At 40.6% G+C, this 25,154-nt stretch overlaps 1 protein-coding gene across 2 annotated transcripts in view; it reads right to left on the reverse strand.

Annotated features, from left to right (window-relative positions):
* Positions 1 to 24,824, reverse strand: part of LOC101157884 (cAMP-responsive element modulator) — a 58,123-nt gene extending 33,299 nt beyond the window's left edge. The window contains exons 1-2 of one of the 2 annotated variants that reach the window (XM_023965168.1): positions 24,704 to 24,824; positions 4,573 to 4,686 (exon numbers count right to left, since the gene is read on the reverse strand). In XM_023965168.1, coding sequence (XP_023820936.1) covers positions 4,573 to 4,680 — 108 coding nt within the window. In that variant the 5' untranslated portion in view covers positions 4,681 to 4,686; positions 24,704 to 24,824. The remainder of the gene's footprint in view (positions 1 to 4,572; positions 4,687 to 24,703) is intronic. The other variant, XM_023965169.1, reaches the window with a different exon arrangement.
* Between the last annotated feature and the right edge of the window lie 330 nt (positions 24,825 to 25,154).

The raw sequence follows: 25,154 nt of genomic DNA on the forward strand, positions 1-25,154 counted from the left end.
AACAAGTTTGATACAAAGAGACGACATTTTTAACTGTGATAGTCAAAGAGCCACACCACACACACACACACCCACCCACCCAGCCACGCACGCACGCACGCACACACACACACACACACACACACACACCCCCACCCAACCACGCACGCACCCACCCCCACCCCCACCCCCACACACACACCCACCCACCCACACCCACACCCACCCACACCCACACCCACACACCCACCCACCCACCCACACCCACACCCACCCACCCACCCACCCACCCACCCACCCACCCACCCACCCACACACACACACACACACACACACACACACACACACACACACACACACACACCCACCCACCCACCCACCCACCCACCCACCCACCCACACACCCACACACACACACACACACACACACACACACACACACACACACACACACACACACACACACACACACACACACACACACACACACACACACACACACACACACACACACACACACACACCCACACACACACACACTTAAAGCCATATTATTTCCAATAACACACTCCTCTCCTTACAATACAACAGCAATGGATTAAACAGCTCTGTTTCAGTTATGGATGTTTTTTTCTGTATTTAATGTTAACACATACTGGTGAAACATGCATGCTAGTATGTGTTTTAAAAAGGCAGCGAGCGCAAAACTGAGTTGGTTGTGATTTATTTTTTTCAGTTATCAGTCAGCATCCAAAAATCCATCAGAGTCCTCATCTTCTGGATCTGAATGAACAGCTGGGCTGCTTTTCTATCAAACACAACAGCTTCCCTTTCGTCATTGTCAGAGTCAATCCCATTGCTGTGCGGCTCCAAAGATCAGTGCAAGCAGACACGTCAGCCCAAACTTAAGTCCTACAGTCCAAACTTGCCCGGCGCTGCATCCCAGTAAAAGGAGTGGAGGATGGACAGCTTTTCATTGTAGCCGGCTCGCTGCATGTCTGCATTCTCAGCTTGGAGCGAACAATTCTTATTAAAAGGCAAAAAAATGATCTTTTTTCTTTTGAAATGCTTTTGTAGTTCACTCTCTGTGTTAATACAAAAGGATAGAGATACTTGCTGACACATTTGAACGTTTATCAGAAGAGTTATTGAGGCTGGAAGTCACAATCTGTGAAGATCGAACTTAACCGAACTGCAGCTGCTCTATTCCTGATAGCTTGCAGTTTAAACTGTGCTTCATAATCATGTCTCTTTGCATTTCCAGGGTTTCCAAAGTTGTTCTGCATTATGCACATATCTGCACCTTTGTACTATGGGGGGGGGGGGGGGGGGGGTTCTTTTTTCACATCCTCACGTCTCTACGTGAAGAAAACGCCCCCTTAACAAAGACTAACTGACCATGTAGAATCCCTGCTCAGTTAGGATTGCAGGTGTGCAGTTGTAAAATAGGGGGGGGTCGATCGGTTAGAATTGTGCCTCCGCGGTTGTGAGGTTCACTCACTCACTTCCTGAATACGCCCGCTCAGTTGTCTTTACGCCCTTTCACTTTATGGCAGGCATGACACGCCAGTTTTGCCTCTGTCTATAATAAGGCTTCCCCAGTGTGTCAGTGCTGGGGCTGAGTGTGGTCAGGCCTGTTCAGTGTAGTCCCACTTGTTCGTTTCATTTAGCGTAATTTCCGGGTTATAGAGCGCACCCGATTACAAGCCGCACCCCATCATTTTCACGCGTTAAGCTTCCTTCTTACATTCATAAGCCGCATCAGTGTACAAGCCGCATGCAATAAGCTACGCAACTAGCCTGTCCTGACCCCCAGACTGCAGCTTTTAACCTCACTGTAGCAGGAGTCAGCATAGCGACAGCTCATGTATTTAAAGATACCCACATCTGCCAAACAGCATGCACCTCACTCCTGTTCAGAAGTTCCTCAATTATGTTTGTTTTTTTTTAAAGTTTTTTTTACTTATTGACAATTGAGGTATCATACATAAAATTACAAACAGTAACCATATAATCAACATTACATCCCTCAGTTATGATGAGGAAATTTACATCCGCGATTCCCCATTAATCTTAGGGGCTTAAGGCGGGGTTACCCACACTGTTGTCAGTGTTTAAAGAATAAGCAAGGAGCAGCGGTGGTGGGAGGGGCGAACGGGAGAGCATCTCTCCTTCCGCTTGTGTCGCGGCAGCATTATGGTAGTAACAGGGCTGGTTAAAAAAAAACACACCAGTAAAATAAAGCAGCGGCGACTGAAAAGCGCGCGCCGCCTCAGCGCTGAGGCGGCGCGCGGCGCCCGGTCGCTGCGCGCGGCTGCCGGTGGACGGAGCGAATCGTGTCTGTGCAGAGTAATTGGACTTAATACTGAACGTTTTGTGGATGAGGCGCGAGAGAGGATGCGTTGTTACGTGTGGGAGCCTTCAGACCAGTGTTGCCAGATTGGACGGTTTTCCGCCCAATTGTTTTTGGTTCTAAATTTGCAGGTAAAAATGGCTTTGGCATAATTTGGGCAGTTTTAGGGTCGGTTCGGCGGGTTTTTTGCCCTCATGAATATATAATAACGGAATACGTTGAATGAATGAATGAATGGAAGAAGGCGGTCCACTGAAGAAATATTCAATACTTTACTCATTTTATATATTTATTTATTTATTTTTTTAATTTATATGTGTATATATATATATATATATATATATATATATATATATATATATATATATATATATATATATATATATATATATATATATATATATATATGATAGACACAAACTTGTCACGTGACCCCCCCCCCCCCCCCCCCCCCCCCCCCCCCCCCCCCCCCCCCCCCCCCCGTTGGGCGGTTTTTGGCTGAGTCTGGCGGTTTTCAGATGACTTTTGGGCTGGAAAACTGTGACTCTATCTGGCAACACTGCTTCAGACTGCCATCTGTGAGCTCTATGTGAACTGGCAGCAGGAGAACATGTCTCCAGCTCACAGGGCGGCTCTGGGGCGTGGATTTGTGTTTCCAGTGGTGTCCCGACAAAATAAAGGCTGATGTTATTCCCACATATTTACGTGCAGCCCAGCTGCAGATTGCTGGATTTCCCGCATGGATTCATGTTCATCCAGGCTAATTGTTGTTAGCCCCTGTTAGCCTTCACCTAACCATACTTCCAGCTTCGTTCTGCCACAAAAAAGCACCGACCACACAGATAAAAAATAAAATGAGCGAACAGGTGCTTCATAATAACCATAACATAACAATTATAAAAGTACGTTTAAAAGATCATCTCGTATATTACAGAGCTGCTATATACATGGGCTAGTGACGCGAACAAAACAGAAAAGAAGTAGTCCGCTCCTGCACTAAATTAGTCAAGTGGACCGGTGGAGCACGGACTTACAGCTTTGTGTTTGAGGGGAAGGGAGGATGCTTTGTTACGTGTGCGATATGTGTGGGAGACTTAGGACTGTGATCCGTCCCGCAGCTCTAGGGGAACGACCTACCGAAGTCAGAAGAACTGGGTCTAAAAGTGTGTGTCTGAGCAGAGCTCAGACCGCCAGCACACACACAGCGGCTTTGGGGCGGTGTGTGAGCTGTTCAATTGGCAAAAATGCCGCTCAGTCCTTAGAAACCGTTCAAACAATCATGTAGATTAGTGTTTCCAGTGTGTCCCGACAAAAGAAAGGCTGACGTTATTCCCACATATTTACGTGCAGCCGAGATGCAGATTGCAGAATTTCCCGCATGGATTTTATGTCAATTCAAAGCCAATGTTGTTAGCCCGTGTTAGCATACTGCTAACCATGGCTTCTTTCCGGCTCCGTTCTTCAACAGAAAAAGCACTGACCACACTGATTAAAAATAAAATGATGAGCGAACAGGCGCTTCATAATAACTGTAACAATAATAAAAGCACGTTTAGAAGATCATCTAGTATATTACCGAGCTGACATATCTATGTATATAGCCGCTCGGCGGAACTCATATCCTCTTCCGGTTTTTCAAACACTACTGCGCATGTGCAAATGATTTATTTCGACCGAAAGTGTGACCCCATGTGAACGTTTGTTATATTCTGAAAACATTTTTCTGGGCCCATGTACACGGTTGGATTTTAATCCGACAATTGATCCGATCAGGATATTTTGCCTGTGTAACCACAGCTTATGGTGCCGACTTGCAGCTTGGCGGGGGCGTGACCTCACGATGGTGTCTCTCCATCGTAAGGTCAGTCACCCATCACGATGGACGATGGTACAGCATCCATCGGCACAACCCCAACCCCACAAAAAATAAATAAATTGAAATTTCTTGCAAGTCAGGTTTAAAATAATCCATGGAGGAATTCAAGGAAATGAACAAAAAGAACACAAATATGTGGTCCTATTTGACAGAAACATGGAATATTTCCAAAACTTTTGGACAAATGCGCTCAATATTTAAACACGGTGGTGGTAATGTGATGTTCTGAGGCTTGACTGCTGGTGTTACTGAAGTTGACAAAAGCAGTTATTTGGATTAAAGGGTAATTAGATGTTCCAGCTTAGTCATTTAAACGGTTTCTACTCAACCAAAAATATTCAGAATCAAAAAAAAAAATCTTCACCTGTGTGGAAGCTGAAGGAGATGCATTTGAATCACTGAGGTTCTCCTCTCCACCTGTCTCAGAGTCCTGCAAACTGCTGTCCAGCTGAGACGAAACCGATGTATCCATGCTTACCTAAAAAGACGCACAGGTCGCAATTATGACAAAAAAAAAAAGAAAAGGGAACTGTCTACCTGTGCAGAGTTGTTGGTCACGTCTCATTTAATTAGAGAAAAAAGGGTTTCCATTTCAGTTTTGTGAATTATGTCCATTCCGATATGCCTCAAAAACCACCTCCTCCAAGCGCAATTTTTTCTCGATAAATGCAAGTTTTTTAAAATTGACATGTTTCCATTAGGTGAATTTTTTTTTTTTTTTTTTTCCCCACAACTTTTTATTTAAAGAATTAGTCATGACAACACAGCAACTTCAATAATACCAGTTACGTTTTCCTTATAAAAAGACAAAAAGCAAAAAGGAAATAAAATAATTAAAAAAAAACAAAAAACAAACCAAACAAAAAAAACTAAACTGTATTGTATGACATTTCACTCAAAACAAATATCTGCACTCAAACAAATAAAAATTATAATTACATAAAACAAAACTTAACAACGAACATTGCTTCTCTTACATGATACCATCACAACTCTCCTTTTCAAAAGCTTTTAAACTGAGGTTGCAAAATTCCGTGCGGTTGAGATCAAAAATCTGTTGAATCATCTATTAGTTCTAATTTTTGAATATAATTAATAAAGGGTCCCCAAATTTCCTCAAATAGGTGTTGTTTGCTTTTATGGATATACATTATTCTTTCCAAAGGAAGGCAATACAACATTTGTTTTAGCCACTGATTTATGCTAGGTCTGCTCATGTTTTTCCAAGCCTGTGCAATACACCTTTTAGCCGTTAAGAAACTGATATCAATAAATGTACTCTCTGTATTACTAAAATTATGTTTCACTGGATATATAGTCAAAAGAAATAGGGTAGGGCTCAATGTAAGTTGTTTTGAGATTATTTTTCTATTGTAATTTTAACTTCTTCCAAAAAGATTTGTATTTGGTGACATTCCCACATGCAATGCTTCAATGTGCCTTTAAATCCACATTTTGCACAAACATCTGGTATGTTCTTATTATATTTATTTAGTTGCACTGGTGTCGTATATAAACGCATTAACCATTTAAATTGTAGTATTCTCAGTCGACTGTTAATAGACATAGAATGAATCTTACAACATGCCCTTGTCCAATCATTTTCATTAATATTGAGTGATAAGTCATCATTCCATGATTTTAATTTACCATTTGAGTTCTCTGATGTATTAGATGTCAATAAGTTATAGAGGTCCGAAATTATGCCTTTTCTTAATTTGTTTTTCATCATCTGGGTTTCCAGCTGTGAAAGAGGAATTTTGTTAAGACTCTTTTGGTTTGCATTCACAAAGCTTCTTAACTGAAGATATTTAAAGTAGTGTTTTTTATCCAGGTCGTACATAGATTTTAGCTCCTCAAAGGACATAAAGGTATCAGACTGTGAGGGGTACAAATCTCTAATTGTTCTAAGTCCTTTGGATGCCCACGTTTTAAACGTTGTATCCATTCTTCCTGGTACAAAACACTGGTGACCCCAGATTGGGCTGAATTGTGATAAAAAATTTACTTCTTTTAAATAGTTTTTGACCTCAAACCAGACCTTTATCATGTGTTTCAAGAAAGGATTTTTGATTTGTCTTTGTAACTTTCTTATTTTATCGGAGTATAAGAACGACGGTAAAGGTATTTTTAAATTGTGGGACTCCATTTCCACCCAATGTGGATTATTCTCATTAGAGAAGTAAAACATAATGGAGCGCAGATGTGTAGCCCAGAAGTAATGCTTAAAATTAGGGCATTTTAGCCCCCCTCCATCAAATGGTAAGTATAGTAAAGTAAGACGGAGTTTAGGTTTTCTGTTGTTCCATATAAAGGCTACTGTGATTTTCTTTAACCAAGCAAATAATTCTAGAGGGGGTGCCAGAGGGATATTTTGGAACAAGTATAGCAGTTTTGGCAATACGTTCTGTAATGTTAGAAGTGACCAGTAGAGGGCACTGGTAAGTTAAGCAAGAAGGGACCGAGTTGAAAAGGACACGAAGAAGTGATTGATGAACGTCTGGAACTGGAATGTATGTTAGAGAGCAACGGAGGAATAAAAGTCTCAAGAGTTGAACCTACAGAGTGTCCTGCAGTCTATTTTATGTCTGTAAGACAAGAACAGACATTACATGGTGTCAGAAGTGCTCCTGTGTCGGGATAGAAGTCATGGCAAAGTTCAACCCGCCAAGTGAGTTCAAATTCGACAGCCCAGCAGAATGGCCGGAGTGGAGACAGCGTTTCTGCCGCTACCGGCTGGCGACCAAGCTGAATAAAGATGACGGCGAGATTCAAGTGAGTTCGCTGATCTACGGGATGGGCAGTGAAGCTGAAAAGATATTCGCTTCGTTTGAATTCGATGAGGAGGCTCATAAGAAGAACTTTGAAATCGTATTACAAAAGTTTGACGAATATTTCATTCCGAGACGCAATATTATCCACGAGCGAGCGTGTTTCTACCAACGGAATCAAAAACAGGGAGAAACGGCCGAAATGTACATCAGGACATTGTATGAACTCGCTGAGCACTGTGAGTTTGGTGACAAAAGAGACGAGCATATTCGGGACCGTCTGGTCGTTGGGATATCAGACAAAGAACTTTCCCGCCAGTTCCAGATTAAAGCGGATCTGACGTTGACTTACGTAATCGAGCGCGTACGTCAGGCGGAAGAGATAACGCGACAAGTGAATCTTCAAGCTAACCGACCAGAATCTCAGCTGGCTAAAGTCACAGCTGTCAGAAAGTCTGAGGGACAGCAGAGAAGAAAAATGCAGCGGCATGAACCTAACAGTCACAGCACTCACACGAAGGAGGAGTGTGGGAGGTGCGGAAAACCACGCCATTCAGATCAAAGGCTTTGCCCTGCACTGAAAAGTAAATGCAACAAGTGTCAAAAGCATGGACATTGGGAACGTAAATGTCATTCTAAAGCAGTGAGAGAGGTCACAAATGATCTTCCAGAGCAGGCATATTTCCTGGGAGCCGTAAATGGGGAGGATAAAGATTGTGCATGGACTGTAACTTTACCCATAAAAAATGTGAAGGTGAACTTTAAAATTGACACGGGAGCGGATGCTACGGTTATTGATCAAGAGACTTTCAAAAAGATGAGCCCTACAACTGAACTGTTGGCTCCAGATACACAATTTGTAAGCCCTGGTGGTGAACTCAAATGCATGGGGAAGTTTCTAGGCGAAACCAGCTACAAAAGAAGAAACTATGCATTTAATGTGTACGTGATACAAGGAACAAGCTGCTTGTTGGGTCGCAGTGAAGCTGTAAAATTGGGCTTAGTGAAGAGGCTCGAGGAGGTCTCAGACGTGTTTGGAGCTGGAGGACTGCTTAAAACTGAACCAGTAAAAATAGCCCTGCGTGAAGACGCCCAACCATATGCGGTGCATGCAGCCAGACGGATACCTCTGCCGCTGGTGCCACTGGTGAAAAAGGAACTTCAGCGCATGGAGACAGAAGGCATAATTGAAAAAGTCACACAGCCAACAGAATGGTGTGCTGCGATGGTGCCAGTTCTCAAACCCAATAAAAAGGAGGTTCGAATTTGTGCAGATCTCCGGAAACTGAATAAAGCGGTGAAGAGGGAGAAGTACATCATGCCCACCGTGGAGGAAATTCTGCCAAAACTCACAGGATCAAAAGTGTTCACATCACTGGATGCAGCAAGCGGATTTTACCAGATTCCCCTGCATGAAGAGAGTAAGATATTGACAACCTTCATTACTCCATTTGGGAGATATGCCTTCCGCCGTCTTCCATTCGGAATAACAAGTGCCCCAGAAATTTTTCAAAGGAAAATGACAGAGACTCTTGCCAACTTGGAAGGTGTAGAGATCTTTATGGATGATGTTTTGATCCATGCCGCGACAGAGGAGCAGCACGACCAACGACTGACCAAGGTTTTGAAAGTCATAGAAGCAGCAGGCCTCAAGCTGAACAGAGCAAAGTGCAAGTTCAAGCAAAGAGAAGTTCGTTTTCTTGGCCACATAATTGATGAAGCTGGCGTCAGAGCTGACCCACAAAAAGTGACAGGTATAGAGAATTTTCCACAGCCGCAAAATGTAACAGAACTTAAAAGGTTCTTGGGGATGGTTAATTATTTAGCCAAGTTCGTACCAGAACTGTCAACCGTGGCTCACCCATTGTACGAGCTACTGAAAGGACAAGTGGAGTGGACATGGGGACCTGCACAGTGTGAGGCGTTCCGAAAGGTGAAGACAGCGCTGACTACCTCTCCAATACTCACCTTCTACGATGCCAGCAAACCCACCCTTGTGTCAGCAGATGCTAGCAGCTATGGGCTAGGGGGCGTCCTCCTTCAGCAACATGGGGATCACTGGAAACCGGTAGCTTACTGTTCCAGACGCCTCAGCGATGCAGAAAGAAGATACGCACAGATCGAAAAGGAGTGTTTGGCCAGCGTATGGGCGTGCGAACACTTTGACAAGTACTTGTATGGACTGGACTCTTTTAGGTTGGTTACAGATCATAAACCACTAGTACCTCTGATGAACAACAAAGACCTGGACTGTGTACCAGTTAGGTGCCAGAGGTTACTGATGAGATTTATGCGTTTTAATGCCATAGCAGAGTATGCCCCAGGCAAGACCTTAGCGGTAGCAGACGCACTCTCTAGGGGCCCTGAACAGCGTTATGGCGATGAGACCAGTCATGAGGATGTGGCAACACATATTGAGGTGGTCATGAGTCAGATCCCAGCCACAACGTACAGGATGACAGAGTTAAGACAACACACAGAAAATGACAGTCTGCTACAGGCAGTCATAGGATTCATCAGAAATGGGTGGCCTGAGTATGTTGACATGGTACCAGAGTCGATCAGGGAATTTTATCATGTCAGAGGAGAACTGTCAGAGGTTGATGGATTAGTCATCAGAGGCAGGCGCATTGTTGTTCCCACAGAAATGAGAGGGATTATATTGAGGAGAATACATGATGGACATCAAGGGCTGGTTAAATGCAGAGAAAGAGCTAATCAGTCGGTGTGGTGGCCCAGAATGTCGGAGGAGATCGGGACAACTGTGCAACAGTGTGCATTCTGTAAGGAAAACAGAGGTTCGCAGAGAAAGGAGCCATTGATGCCTAGTGAGCTCCCATCAAGGCCGTGGCAAAAGGTTGCCATAGATTTGTTTGAGTTTAGGAAGAAACACTATTTAGTGGTATCTGACTATTACTCCAGATATCTTGAAATACTGAACCTGCCCACAACTACCAGCTGTCAGGTTGTAGCTAAGCTGAAAGCCACATTTGCACGTTTCGGCATCCCGGAGGTGCTGATGAGTGATAACGGACCCCAGCTAGTTTCCGCAGAAATGAGAGAGTTTAGTCAGGAATATGACTTTGTTCATGTCACATCAAGCCCACATTACCCACAGAGTAATGGTCAGGCTGAGCGGGCAGTTCAAACAGCTAAAAGCATTTTGAAACAGGATGATCCACTTCTGGCCTTAATGTCGTACAGAGCCACACCTTCCTCCTCCACAGGTGTCAGTCCAGCAGAACTGATGATGGGCCGGAAAATAAGAACTACGCTACCCACCTTGCATGACAACCTGAAACCGGGATGGCCTACAGAGGAGAAGATCCGACAGGCAGATGCAGCTGCCAAGCAAAAGCAAGCTTACTACTACAATGGCAGAAATGGAGTAAGACTTTTACATCCACTGCAGCCGGGAGACTCAGTGCTCACCAAACTGGACGGACAGAAAGGATGGACAACGTCTGCCGTGGTTCACAGTTCTAGCTCCACTCCAAGGTCCTACGTCGTGGAAACAGATCAAGGAGAGCGCTACAGAAGAAACAGACGACACCTGCAGTTCATCCCACCACCACCACCACCTAAACCTGTCAGTGAGTCCACCAACCAGCACACTCTAGAAGACACGCAGGAAGGGGAAAAGCAGCGAACTCTTCCAATTTCACCCGGGACGGGTACCGTCACTCGCTCAGGCAGAGTGAGCAAAGCCCCAGTCAGACTAGATTGGTGATTTAGGACTTTAGTAGAGAAAATTAGTAATCTCTGAGAATGTATGCTCCCTTTGTTTATGTATTTCAGCAGCTGTTTCAATTTGTTCAGCCATTTTTGCTGTAGCTGTTTCTGAAAGAAAAGGAGGATAAGAAGTTAAAGGAAGTATGTTAATTTTAGGTAATAAGTTGAAGCCTAGAGTAAGAAAGAATGTTTAATTTCATGTAAGAGTATGAAGCCTAGAATTTTTATAAGGCAATTGAGTTATTATTAAAATAACTGTTTACACAAGGATGTCATAAGTTCCATTGAGAGTTTTCTAAAACGTTACTTGAAGGGGGAGATGTAATGTTAGAAGTGACCAGTAGAGGGCACTGGTAAGTTAAGCAAGAAGGGACCGAGTTGAAAAGGACACGAAGAAGTGATTGATGAACGTCTGGAACTGGAATGTATGTTAGAGAGCAACGGAGGAATAAAAGTCTCAAGAGTTGAACCTACAGAGTGTCCTGCAGTCTATTATATGTCTGTAAGACAAGAACAGACATTACACGTTCATTTTTAGGATATTTATTCTTCCCATTATAGTTATGGGCAGCTTCATCCATCTGTCTATTGAATCTTTGATTTTTTCTTTTAAGTAATCATAGTTACGTTGGACAACTTGATCCAGCTTTGGTACAATTACCACTCCTAAGTATTCAAAATGTTCAACTACTTTAAAGTGAGATGTTTTGGAAGTGGGTTTTTGCCTTTCCATAGAATTTAGCATTAAAATTGAGGATTTTGCATTATTCACTTTATATCCTGAAATACTTCCAAATATTTGAATCACTTCCAGCACTGCTGGGATTGATGAAGTAAGGTTACTCAAATATAAAATGACATCGTCTGCAAACAAAGAAATTTTGTGTTCAGTGGGTCCTATTGTGATTCCAGTTATCTGTGTATGTGCACGAATCGCTGCTGCAAATGGTTCTATTGCTAAAGTAAAAAGCAAAGGAGAGAGAGGACATCCTTGCCGACATCCTATTTTAATTTTAATTGGCTTAGAGAAATTTCTATTTGTTAAAACTTCCGCTGTCGGGTCTTTATACAAAATCTTGATCCATTTTATAAAGTTGGATCCGCATCCAAATCTTTCCAAGATACTGAAAAGATAGGGCCACTCAACCCTATCAAATGCTTTTTCTGCATCTAATGACAGGAGAGCAGTATCTCTGTTTTCTTTTTTATGATGAATGATATTTAAAACTCTTCTCACATTATGAGATCCTAGTCTTCCAGCAACAAAGCCATTCTGATCTCTATTTATTATATGTGGCAGAACGTTTTGGAGACGCCTTGCTAACAATTTGCAAATAATTTTAAGATCAGAATTCAGTAAACTAATAGGCCTCATATTCTCGCATTTGTTAGGTGGTTTACCTGGTTTTGGCAGTAATGTGATAAGGGCTTGATTCATGGAGAGTGGAAGACATTCTTTTTCAAATGCCTCAGTAAACATTTCCAGTAGGGGTGTTAGCAATTTATCCTTAAATTTTTTATATATTTCAATCGGAATACCATCTGGACCTGGACTTTTTCCTGATTTCATGTTTTCAATAGTTTGTGCGACTTCTATGTTATTAAACTTTAAATTCAAATTGATCTTATTCTCATTTGAGATAACTGGAATATTCAGCCTATTTAGGAAACTATTAATGTCAGTAGGATTACAGTTCCCTTGAGCGTCATACAGTTTCTGGTAATACTCTCTAAAGGCGTCGTTGATATCTTTTGGATTGACTAAGTTTTGTTCATTTTTTGTGATACATGTGATAGAGGTTTTAGTTTCCAGTTGTTTTATTTGCCATGCCAATAATTTTCCAGCCTTGTCACCTTGTTCATAAAATGTTTGTTTTAACCTTAAAAGGCTTGATGCAGCCCTGTTACTGGACTGTTTGTCATATTCTGCTCTTAGGAGTAATAACTCTTTTTTTGCTTCCAGATCCCCATTTTCATAAATTTTTTGTTGTGTGTGTTTTATTTTGTTCTCTAGTTGAGCAAAATTTTGTTTGTCTTTCTTATTTTTATAGCTTGTGTAACTAATTATTTTTCCTCTAAGAAATGCCTTAAAGGCATCCCATCTAATGCAGGCTGAAGTTTGATCTGTGTTGAAGTAGAAAAAGTCATCTATTTGTTTTCCTATGTATTTAACAAACTCTCCGTCCTGCAGCCATTTGTGTTGGAATCGCCATCTAGGAGGGTCGCTGGATATTTTTTCATCCCTGTATACTAGGCAACATGGAGCATGGTCCGAAATTACAATATTGTCATATGTACATTTTTGGATTTTGGACATCAATTCAGAAGAAATTAGGAAATAATCTATACGTGAGTAGGTTTGAAATGTTGCAGAATAGCATGAATAGGCCTTGGTTTGCTGATTTAATTCCCTCCAAATGTCTAGCAGTTTTAGTTCTTTCATTGATCTCCGAATACTCAGTCTACAGTTGTTATGAGTTTGGTCGGTTCCTGTGGATCTATCCTGGCTTGGATTTAAGGTACAGTTAAAGTCCCCAGCTATTATAAATTGCCCGGGCAGCGCTGAAAGTGTAAGGAACAGGTCTTCATAAAACTTAAAATCATCAGAATTAGGACCGTAAATATTAACCAAATTTAATGTTTTCAACAATAATGATCCTTGTATTATTAAATATCTACCCCTCTTGTCTTTAATCACATTACTGACATGGAATGGTACAGATTCATGAATAAGAGTCATCACTCCTCTTGCTCTGGAAGAAAATGCTGAAGCAAATACGCTCCCTCGCCATCTTCTTCTAATTCTTTTTTCGTCTTCCTCTAGAAGATGGGTCTCCTGAAGAAAGACTATTTTGGACCCCATATCTTTTATTTTGTTTATTACTTTTTTGACCTTTTTGAAACGTTGCAATCCCCTGCAATTCCATGTTACAAAGTTTAGATCTACTCCTTGCATTAATTTGGACAGATCAAAGTATTTATTTGCATTTAGAGTAAATTGTCTCTTGAAAAAAAAGAAGAGATCTGTATTTCTTTTCAGCTGCTGTGAAACTTTCACATAATACAATGAACATTTTTTTAAAGAGAAGCCTAACTAACCTGGATATAAGAGAACATATCCAAAACACCAAACTTGAACACCCGTTACCCCATTTACCCAACTGAATGGGTTTCCCTCCCCCCACATTGTGTCTCCCGCCATGGCACGTGCCTGATCCTCTCTCTGGGAGGAGCAGTCTGCCCATGTCACTCAAATCGAACATTAACGCCACTGCTGGTCGTGCCTTGACCAAAAATAATTTTTCTACGCTGCTAATTTTCACTTAATGTATACAGTTGTAGAAATTGTTTCAAAAAATATTATTAATTAAGAAAAAGAAAAATAAAGGAAGAAGAAAAAAAAGTCACTCAGATGTTTCCATATTGGAATGCCAATTTTCCCGTCCCGTTACCTGTTTCTCACAACTGTTGAGAGAATAGTATGTCAGATCAGAATCACTTTCACTCAGAGTTCTTCTGGATCTTCTTGAGAAACTCTCGAGCCTCTGTCGGTGTTTTAAAGGCGTGCGTCTTCCCCTCGTAGGTCACCAGTAACTTTGCTGGGTGAATCACTCCGTGCTTTATCCCCAATCTGCGCAGATCCTCTCGAACCGAGTCGAACTGTTTCTGAAGCTGGTGCACTCCCGCCGCGAGGTCCGGGTAGAATCGGATCCGCTGCTCCTTGTAGCGAAGATCCTTTTTGGCCCGCGCCGCAGAGACAACAGCCAGCTTATCCTTATAGTTAAGGAATCTCATGATGAGAGTGCGAGGTGGAGCGTTGCCGTCTCTCCGCGGTCCGATCCGGTGCGCTCTTTCTATGGTCAGCGGAGTCTGAAGCATTTCGGTGCCGAGCGCCTCTGGAAGCCACTTTTCCAAGAACAGGCATGGGTCCTGTCCTTCAGCTCCTTCTGGCAAATTGACAAGTCTTAAATTGTTCCGCCTTGATCTTGATTCCAAATCTAAGACTTTGTCCTCCAGAACTTTTCCTTTTGCTTCCAGTGCGCTCACCTTGGCCTGCAAAACGCTGATGTCGTCCTCCGTGTTGGAAATGCGCACCTCCGTTTGTGTCACTCGTTCAGCGCAATCATTCAGTTCCAGTTTTATGTCTTCGACTGCCAATAAAAGTTTGTCAAATCTTGTAGAAAAGTCTGTCTTCATGGAGGTCACAACAGACAGTATTTTATCCACCTTGCTGCTTTCCTCCTCGCGCGTCTCCGCCATTTGGACAGTGGCAGCGTTAGCCTTCTGCGCTTCCCCTCGAAGACGAAACTCTGTTAACTTGGGTTGCTTAGAATTTTCAGTTGTTTCTTTTCCAGTTTTAGGTTTTTTAGGCATTATTCCTTCATTCCTCTTGTAATTTAGTTTTGGATAGCAGCAAGTAAAGTTCTTGGTATAGCACGAGCTGCAGAGCGGCAGAAAACACGACTTTTCACATGGCCGCCATAACCGGAAGTCCATTAGGTGAATTTTTATTGCAAATCCAATTTGCGCAATTTTATAGTCAATGGAAATGCAGCGTTCAAGAGGTAGAAGCAGGGAAAGAGGTGGGGACTCAAAATAAGCCCACGCCTGTTTGGCAACAGTAGTTGCCATAGATATGATGACTCAGAGCAACTCAGGCCTATCACTGTCGACTGGCTTCAACATGGCAGTGCCGGTATCAGGAAGCAATGGTGAGGGATTTGGCATCATTTGGGAGAGCTGGCGGTACGACATTTTCTCTGGGTGACGTCACACCTCAATTTGTCCATTGGCTTTTGCGGTGTATGGTTTTAACGCAACTGCTACAGGTCCAGATTTTGGTCAAAATTTGTGGGGAAGCTGCCTATGTGCCCAGCTTCATATCACGCAACGGGCCCCTCTGCCTCTCATTAATGTGTTCTAGTCACCAAGTGGAATGGGTGACTGTGTTCCCACACCTCAAGGCAAAGACTGTTTCAAACTGCATGTGATTAAATCAGGTAAGCTACTTGGTGGTTCTTAATTTGGTTTTCTTTTTGCTAAGAACCATGTGTTTCATTATTTTCACAACCCTGAAAATAATTTTGGGTGTATTCAAAATGGAAAAATCCTTTGTTCTGGATCGGTTCCATTAAATTTGTTCCAGATGGAGTCCCGAACCTTCCGTTTGGTCTGTATTCACAATGGCATCAAGCGGACCATTCTGTTACGGACCGAAGCTTGCAGCTAGCAGGACTTCCGCCTGCTTCGGTGATCGGGAGCTTCGGATCGCAGGGCTTAGCGCTCCGCTATGCGAATGAAGCTGCCGGTCCGAAAAAAAAAAAGCTGGTCGGGGGTGGGGGGTTTCGCAGACCGTGGTGCGTCTGCAGAAGGCGGAAACACAAAGCTCCACTGCTCCTAGCGTGTCTGTTAGCAGCCGGACACACGGAGATAGCACTGACATCATCGCCCCACCTCCCCTCTGGAAATGCTTATTTGAATTGAATAATGTGACAATGTTCACAGGGTGGATGTTAAAATGAATATGCAATCCCCTCTTTGCATTTTCGTTTTAATTATGATACAGAATAAACAGTTTTTATGTAGAAAGTGAAAAATAGTGATGAAAGCCAGGCAAGGGAAAAATCCCTGAACTTTTCTTTGAGCGATATGGCGGGCGTGGAGAAACTTTTTGAAAAATACATGGTCTTAGATGCATTCTGGTACATTCTGGCAGCTAGTTATTCACTTCTTAATCAAGAAACTAAGACTAATTGGAGCATCATGATTTTTCATTCAAACGCCTAGTTTGACTTGCCATTAAGGACTTGCTGGTCCTAAAAAACTACTACAAACGATACATACAAACCATTCATAGACTTGACATAAATGGCGATTTCAAACAATGTATAAGACAGTTACCATGTTTTAATCTCTGCATAAATTCCACCATAACTAATTGTATTAAAACCGCTGAGAGTAAAATTCTGAACACAAATTGTACTTACCTCCAACATTTGTCTTGCGAATGTACGATGGAAAGAAATCGCCATATTTGTCTTTTTCTTCCAGCCAAGACCACTTTAATTTGTTTTTTATCGTCTTCTCACAACTGATGTCGTGACCACGCTCAATAATGACGATGCCAGCCATTATTTTCACAAATTTGATCGCAAACTCTTCAGATTTGTTTGTGAAAATTTAGCGTGGTTCCGCCATTTGGTCTCTAGGGAATCCGTCACGCTGACCACGTGGTACAGACAGAGCCAATCAGAGCCGTCGATGCATCTAAAAGCAACTAAAACGTCCCGTCATTGGTCAATTAGGCCGGGAAGACGAAGACAAAATATAGAGATCCCCGGAGAAATATCGAAAATAAAGCTAAAATTCGCAGATTTCAGACAATTTTTTTCATCCGGAAAACGATTTGTCCGTAGAGATCAGGTCTTTATTTCCCGCAAGGTACCATCGCTTTGCTCAAAAACCCGGATTTCCGGGAAAACCCGGAAGACTTTCATCACTGGAGAAAGCATTTTGAAGTACAGTGATCCCTCGCTGTAACGCGGTTTACTTTTCACGGTTTCGCTACTTCATGGATTTGCATCGTGCATTGTGTTCTGCATTCTGATTGGCTAAAAAGTCACTCCGCTTCTTCTCTACCTGTGCGTCAAAAACGTTGCAGTTTAATATGTACACATACGTAAATCAGCTTGCCAAATTTACATTACGTACGTGCAAATTCTCTTGCAATTTCGAGTTTCTCTAAAACCCATAGAAAAAAGAACGACAACAACTGCCAATCACTATGTTCTTCTCCCGAACAAACACAGCTGCACCGCGGGCTTCAAAAGAAGAAAACACTGCAGAGCGGAGTCAGGATGCAGCGGCTCAGACTGCAGTCTAGAGCAGTGAAATACACCTGAGTCACTATTTGTCCAACTGTACTTTGTAATTTTTCACAATCATTTTAAATTTTCTCCCGTTTAATCCAATTACTCTCAGGTCGTGGTGGGCGGGGCTAATCTCTGCGATTTGAAGCCTTCTGTTCACATTGATGATTAAAATTATTATTTGACAGTACAGTACAGAAGTTATTTGTTGAAAAAAAAACGTTTCTAAAGTACTTTTATTTGTGAAAGAAATGCTTGAGCCTGTAAAATGGTTTGTTCTTTCTTTTCAATGTATAATAGAGTATTTAATTGTATAATAATTGTAAAAAAAATAAAGGTTTCTACTTCACATATTTTGCCTATCACGGGTTCCTTTTGGAACGTAACCCCCGCGAAAAACAAGGGTTTACTGTATTGATTGTTCATTTTAATTTTGAGTCATTTGATGCAGTTACATTTAGAAAATGAAAAAGCATTTCTGTTAATACATTCCGTCAAATTTGATATTTTTAAATGAATTCTGTTACACGTTTACCTGAGAACTATTGAAAAATTAAATGTCAAATACCATTTTCATTATCATTTTAATTAAGTGACAGATTTTTTCTGATGAAAAAGAAAATTAAAAAGCATTTTGAAGGATTGATTTTTAATTTTAATATTGAGACAGAAAATGCAGCTTCATTTAGAGATGGAAAAACATTTCTGGTTTAGACTTTTATTTTGAATTATGCTACAGAATCACTTCCATAAATTACGTATACTTGAGTAGGAGAATAGCAAGTCTACTTTAGAGCATGTAAGTGTAGTGCAGTATAGTAGTAAATATAATAGTAAAGTATATAAAAAGTAAACTTCAAGTATACTTGTGGTACACTTACACTACTTTTTGCTAAGGAACTCAAGTATTGAGTTTTGAAGTTTAAAGCATCACACCAGCAACTAGACATTTTTGTGAAAATATTAATTTAAATAAATTCAATTTCTATGAAAAATCATTCTAAAAAAGTTTAATAGTTTTGTATTTAAAACTGTCACCTTATTCTTAAATGTTGTGGAGTTTTAAAAACAAAAAAACATACATTTAACGGTCTTTTACTTTAAAATGTTTAAAACAATGAGTTATATCACTAGAGGAGACACGCCCGCTTTAGAAGCCTGGCCGACGGTGGCGGAGCGTGACGCCATCTTGGTGAGGTCGACGACGCCCACATGACAATGATTTCTATAGACCTTTTTCACACTTCCGCATTTTTCGACCGGAAATACGTCAATGACGTGTAAAACAACTTCCTGTTAGCGTAGCAGCAGATATGAAGAATGGCAGAGTCGAAGAGTTGCAGTCTCTGTTGCGTTCCAGGCTGTTCGTCTTCCTACCAAAAACAGCCTTACTTTTCATTTCATTATTTTCCTGTGGATCCAAACCTGAAACCCAAATGGATATAGGCGATGCGAAGAGATGAAGGGCATAGTTTTAATGTAAACACAGGTAGCACCCTCTGCTGCCGGCACTTACTAACTTCGCTCCGGATGGGGTGCGGCTGCGTCGTTCGTCGCCTGAAGAGTGGTGTCGTCCGGAGTATTTTCCCTTGGAAAAACTTTACTGCTCCTTTGAGAAGGGAGTCAGTATATGACAGAACCTCAAACGTCAGTCTATGCAGCTATGCTGTGAAGATACTAGCATACGGTGGCTAAGCTAAGGCAGTAAAGATGGATCAGGACTACGTGACACAGGTAAGGTTGTTCATAATGTGTTTGGTTAACGTTAGTCAACTATGTGTACCGTTATTGGATAAATGCATTTCTACCTGAAAAAATTAATATTTATAATAAAAGATGTTCATGCTCTCACCTATTTTAATTACATGTATTTAATCACTTTTGAGCATTTTGTCATTTTGTAATTTCCTTAACAAAAATAAATTAAATGTATTTGTAATTAAATACTTAACATACTTTTCAAAACATGATTACTGTGTTGTGTTGAAAGGTAGCATAAATATATTAAGACTGATTTTTAATTTCTTTATCTTCACATGTGCTCTGGATGAGGCTTTGGATTACATCCATGACTTAGAAGCCAAGTTCCTTTGCTGGACCCAGGAGACGATGTCATGGCGGACAAAAGTTCCTCGTTCAAGACCTCCTTACTGACATTGGATCTAAGATCATCATTCCACCTTTTAAGCTTTCAGCTCAATTCAGCAAGGAGGAAAATGAACAAATCCAAGCCATCACCCGCCTCAGAATTATGGTGGAAAGAGTGATCAGTAGGATAAAGTCCTTCCACATCAGGGACTCTCCCGTGCCGCTCACACTGATGGGCGGTGTGAATCAGATCTGGCTTAACCGCCGTGTTTTGGCAAATTATCAAGGACTTTTTTGTTTTGAAGAGTGAATTAATGTTTGGTATGTAAATAATGTATAATGTTCAAATAGTATGGAAAAATTTAGTGTTTCCACATATTCTTAAAATCTAATTAAATATAAATGTTATATTCGTAATATTTTTCTGTTGAAATGTGACTGACTACACAAAAAATTAGATGAACAAATAAAACAATTTTGGTCAAAATTGTGCCTCATTTAATTTTTTGGTATGCAAATAACATCAAACATTTACAATAAAAAATAACATTACAGATCAACAGTAAGACAGAAGGCTGAACTGATTGTTAAAGACAAGATAAGTGTAATTTAAGGTATGCATTCATGCATTTGCCACAATATATATCCAAGTTCTCTTTCATTCCATCTCAGAAACCCATCCAACACAGCCATGAGAGGTTGGGGCTGCACCTGGCATAATCTGCTTCCAGATGCCATCAGATATGGATCTGGCTGTGGTCCTACACAAGAGAAACACAACACACAAAAGTTAGACATAAACTGTCAACCAGGACAAAACTGAAGTTTTAATCATCGGTTCTGAAGACAAGAGAGAGATGATTTTACCACATCTTCATAATTTTAAACCTTCTCCATGTGTGAGAAACCTGGGCGTACTTTTTGACTCTGAGCTAAATTTTATCCCACACATTAAAAATGTCGTTAAGACAGGATTTTATCATCTCAAAAACATTGCCAGAGTCGCCCGTTCCTCTCTCTTGCCAGCACAGAGGTACTAATGCATGCTTTTATTTTCAGTCGTTTAGATTATTGTAATGCCCTTCTCTCTGGTTTACCCAAAAAGTCTCTTTCAAACTTACAACTTCTACAGAACTCAGCCGCACGAGTTCTGACGAGGACCAGAGGGCGGGAACACATTACACCGGTTTTAAAATCGCTGCATTGGCTCCCTGTGCGTTTCAGGATTGATTTTAAAGTTCTTTTAATGGTTTATAAATGTTTTTATGGTCTTGGGCCTTCTTATTTAAATGATATTCTTTTAAAATATGAGCCCTCGCGGACCCTGAGGTCCTCCGGTGCTGGCCTCTTAGTTGTTCCCAAGGTGAGGACCAAAACTTATGGTGAGGCTTCGTTCTGCCATTATGGTCCTGGCCTGTGGAACGGCCTGCCGGAGAACCTCAGGGCCGCAGAGACAGTAGAGGTTTGTAAGAAGAGGCTCAAGACTCACCTTTTTAATTTAGCTTTTAGTTGATTTTAACTGCTAATTTATTCTATTAGTTTTAATATATGCTATTTTATGTATTTATTTTAATTTTATGCATCTTATTCTCAATTTTATGTATTTTTTTTTCTTCTTTTTTATGTTTTTAATTTTAGCATCTTATGATTTTAGCCCCAGTGTTTCTTGAGGGGATCTTTTCCTCCAGGGATTGCCGGCTTGGTCAGCGGTTGTTGCTGCAGTTGTTGCCCTTGCTGGGGCGGCTGGGGTCTAATTTTACAGCTTTTGGGTGTGAGGGGGACCCCGGTGTTGTCCCGGTCTGGGTGGGCGCTGTGGCGATGTTCCGGTGGCCGGGCTGGCTCCTGGTATGAAAGGATTCCCAGATACTGTTTCCTCACAACAGAGCCAAGCCATGCTTGTTTGTTTGTTTATTTATTTATTTATTTATTTATTTATTCTTTTACAGTTACATAGTCATATTTCATTGTACGTGGGAGCCATGGGTCATGTGCTTTAATGGAGGGGAGTGGGAAGGGTGAAGGGTGGGTTGGGGTTTTTATTGTAATGTTGTGTGTTTACTGTTTTTAGTGTTAAAGCGCTTCGAGCTGCAATAAAGTGCATGAGAAGCGCTATTTTATAAATAAAGTTTGATTTGATTTGATAAGTGCATAACTACATTTCAATTTAATTCATTATATCTGCTGTAACCATAATTTGGTTAGTCATAAGATTAGAAAAAAAACAAACTTAACTTGCTCACAAAGCAACAAAAAGTGAATCACCTGTAAATGCCTTGTACAGTGTGGACCTCTGACCGTCCCTGCCAACTGTTTTGGGCTTTTGCACCATCAGCTCACTAACCGGTTCAGGATGGATTCCCTTATAAGTAAAAGGCAAAAAGCAATTACAGTCTGTAGTCACTACTTGGGGTGTTTTTATAATAATTTAGAGTTGTTCTGGATACACATCCGTTCTTAAAAAATAATGACAATATGATCACAAACCCACCTGTGCTCTTGGTCTGTGCCATCTTTGCAAGCCACTCGTGCAGGCCGGGGGGGTGGAGCAGCCTGCAGACCCAGCTGTGAATAATGTGCGCTCTGGAACAGGATGGCAACTATGTGATTGCAAAATCCTTTAGCAGCCACACAACTGCAGAAGAAAGCTTTCAGGTTGGCACATTCTGCATCCAGTGATATCTAGACACAATAAATTAAATAGGTTGAAATTAAGACATACTTATGTTGCTACATCAATGTAAAATGAAACTATAACTTTCAGTAGGGTGACCAGATTTGAGTTTGTAAAAAACAGGAGTGAAGTGAGTTTGTGAGATATTTCATCGAGAGTAATTGGTGTTCAGAGCTGCATAAATGAAGCAAATATAATTACATTTCATCTATGTTCAATGTTATTTTATTATATAAGTATCAAAAGAGAGGACATGTCCAGGAAAAGAGGACTTCTGCTCACCATACTTTCAGAAAAATAATACTAGTAAGTGAAGAAAGTGCCGCAACCGCAGCAAAAAGAATGAAGACGCATTTGGGCAACTTAACATTTCTTATTTACAGCTTCACCAAATTTTTGGGTGTTATGTTAATCTCATGCCTTTTCACTTAAACATACACACAGCATATTCACTGCGATGTGTTATGCCTTATATTACAAATTAATAACACCAGGATTTACAGTTGACGTAAACAAAGAGTTACCGGTGATGCGGCTATGGCTAAAGCTAGCTGAAGCTTACCTTGGTAATGGTGGATAAACTCTTCGTGGACGAATTTATATCCCTTGTCCAATTTGTTTCCTTTAGTGGACGAATGCATCTTCACACTATTCATCACATCGGTGCTGGTGAACTTCGGAACACAACTCAGGCTCTTCGAAAACACTCTAGGCTCTGCCATTCCTCCGCAAGCGAAGCACAAACCGGAACTAGGTTTACACGTTGATGACGTACTTCCGGTTTTTGCGAAAAAGGTCTATTGCTTTTAGTGGTGTCTAAGTAGCTTTTATATACTATATATGTTTTTACAATTTATATATATTTATACATATATGTAAATGTATTATCTTCATATATATAATATATATATAGATACATAATTTGTTGTTGTTAAAGAAGAGAAACAGTCAGCCTTAAAAGCTCAAACTTTAATGAAAATGCATTGTTGCAGGACTTCTTACAAATAAAAAAATTATTACAAAGAATTAAAAAAAATTATTTGTAAACATTTAGGAGTTTTAGACCTCTTTGACATGTAATTTAAATTATTTAGAAAAACCCAACAATAAGTCAATAATAATAATAATAATAATAAATCAATAGTAAGTCAATACAAACAATAAATAATAGCAATACATACATAATAAGTCAATAAATAATAAAATATAAGTCTATTAATATTATTAATAATAATAATAATAACAATAATAATAATAATAATAATAAAATAAATATTCAAAAGAAGTCCAAAAGTGAACAATAGATTTACCCTAAAATAACAACAACAAAGAAAAATAATAGATTTATACTGATTCATGATAGTGATCAATTTGTGTAACACAGATGTTATGGTGTCGGGTTTCAAGCAAACAGTCTGGCCTCTCATCAAAATGTGTTTCCACAAAATGTTTTGAACAGTCAGACTGTATTACTAGTTGGTACCACAGTGATCCATCTGGGTTAGCTCTTTTTATTGCTAAGATCCACTTTTTCCTTAAGTCTGAATAGTGAAACGTTCAGTCACTGAGTCAGAAATGTATAAATCTATATTACTATAATAGCCTAGTATGCTGTATACAGGTTTAGCAAAATAAAATGTACATTTATGATGACAGCAAATTCTCCGTACATCATGCAGCATGTTGATAATAACCCTGCAGCATCATCCATGTCAACATGTGTAATATTAATAAAGCCCCTGCAGCATTAAAAGAAAAAAATTATAATACTTATCTGTGAAATTATATATTTCCTCCTTCATGGACTCAGTTCTCTGATTTTGGCAGTTGAAACACAAACAATGAACTGGTATTATGCAAAAAATGTGTTCAAATGCATTCACTGCAGCAGTAACTTGACCTCACCAAGATGGCTGTGCTCTCCTCCCATGAGGAACCACGTGATGTCTCCTCTAGTGATATAACTCATTGGTTTAAAACTTGTAAAAGAAAAGAAAAGCGCGACGCCGCGTCGTACATTAAAAACGAAACTTTTGACATTTCGAAGACACTTTGGTGTCACTTCATTGTATTTCATTTCGAAAGTAGAGCGATGTGTTCCTGGAAATCTGTTGCACCAGCTTTAACGTCACACGGACGGAAACCAATAGTTGTTTTTATTTTGAAAGGGAGAATTCGTTGCCGTCTTCCCACATAGCAGACAATTGACGGAGCTGTGCAGGAACTGCTGAACCAACTGGAAACATTTCTGTCTCCATTTTGGCCGGGAAACTCTTCGGCCTTCCAGTCCGCTGAACAAAGTTTGATTGAGGGCCGTCCTCCGGCTCCATGCGATGGGCGCTGACCGAAATGTGGCAGACTTACCCAAGTTTTACGTAGTCTGACTCGTCACCAATGACAGTCGGGTTGGACGGCCTTCGCTCACGTAGCTCCCACGTCAGCGCTGATGATGCTGTGCCGAGAATCTCACCCGACGTGTCGGTTTAAGGTCGAAGAGCGTGTAAGGGGAGCGAGAGGTCTCACTACTGCGCACTTCCGGGTTTCCGGCCAACGTTCTCTGCTCTGAATAACCTTAATAATATATAATAAAGTAATTATTCAAACTAATTAAAGCTTGTACTATACCGACAAACATGCAGAAATTTACAGAAACTAATGAAATAATTCGTTAAAAGAAAAACGATATATTGACATTTAATAATTCGCGTGACCCTTTTGCTAACGTGAAGCAATTGACTTGCATCCCTAAAGGCTAAAAACGAGACTTAAAACTAGAAAAAAATATTAATTTGGGTCACCAACATTTATTGTAAGA

Source organism: Oryzias latipes, chromosome 17 (genome assembly GCF_002234675.1).
Source record: "Oryzias latipes chromosome 17, ASM223467v1".
In the NCBI taxonomy this organism is placed as follows: Eukaryota; Metazoa; Chordata; class Actinopteri; order Beloniformes; family Adrianichthyidae; genus Oryzias; species Oryzias latipes.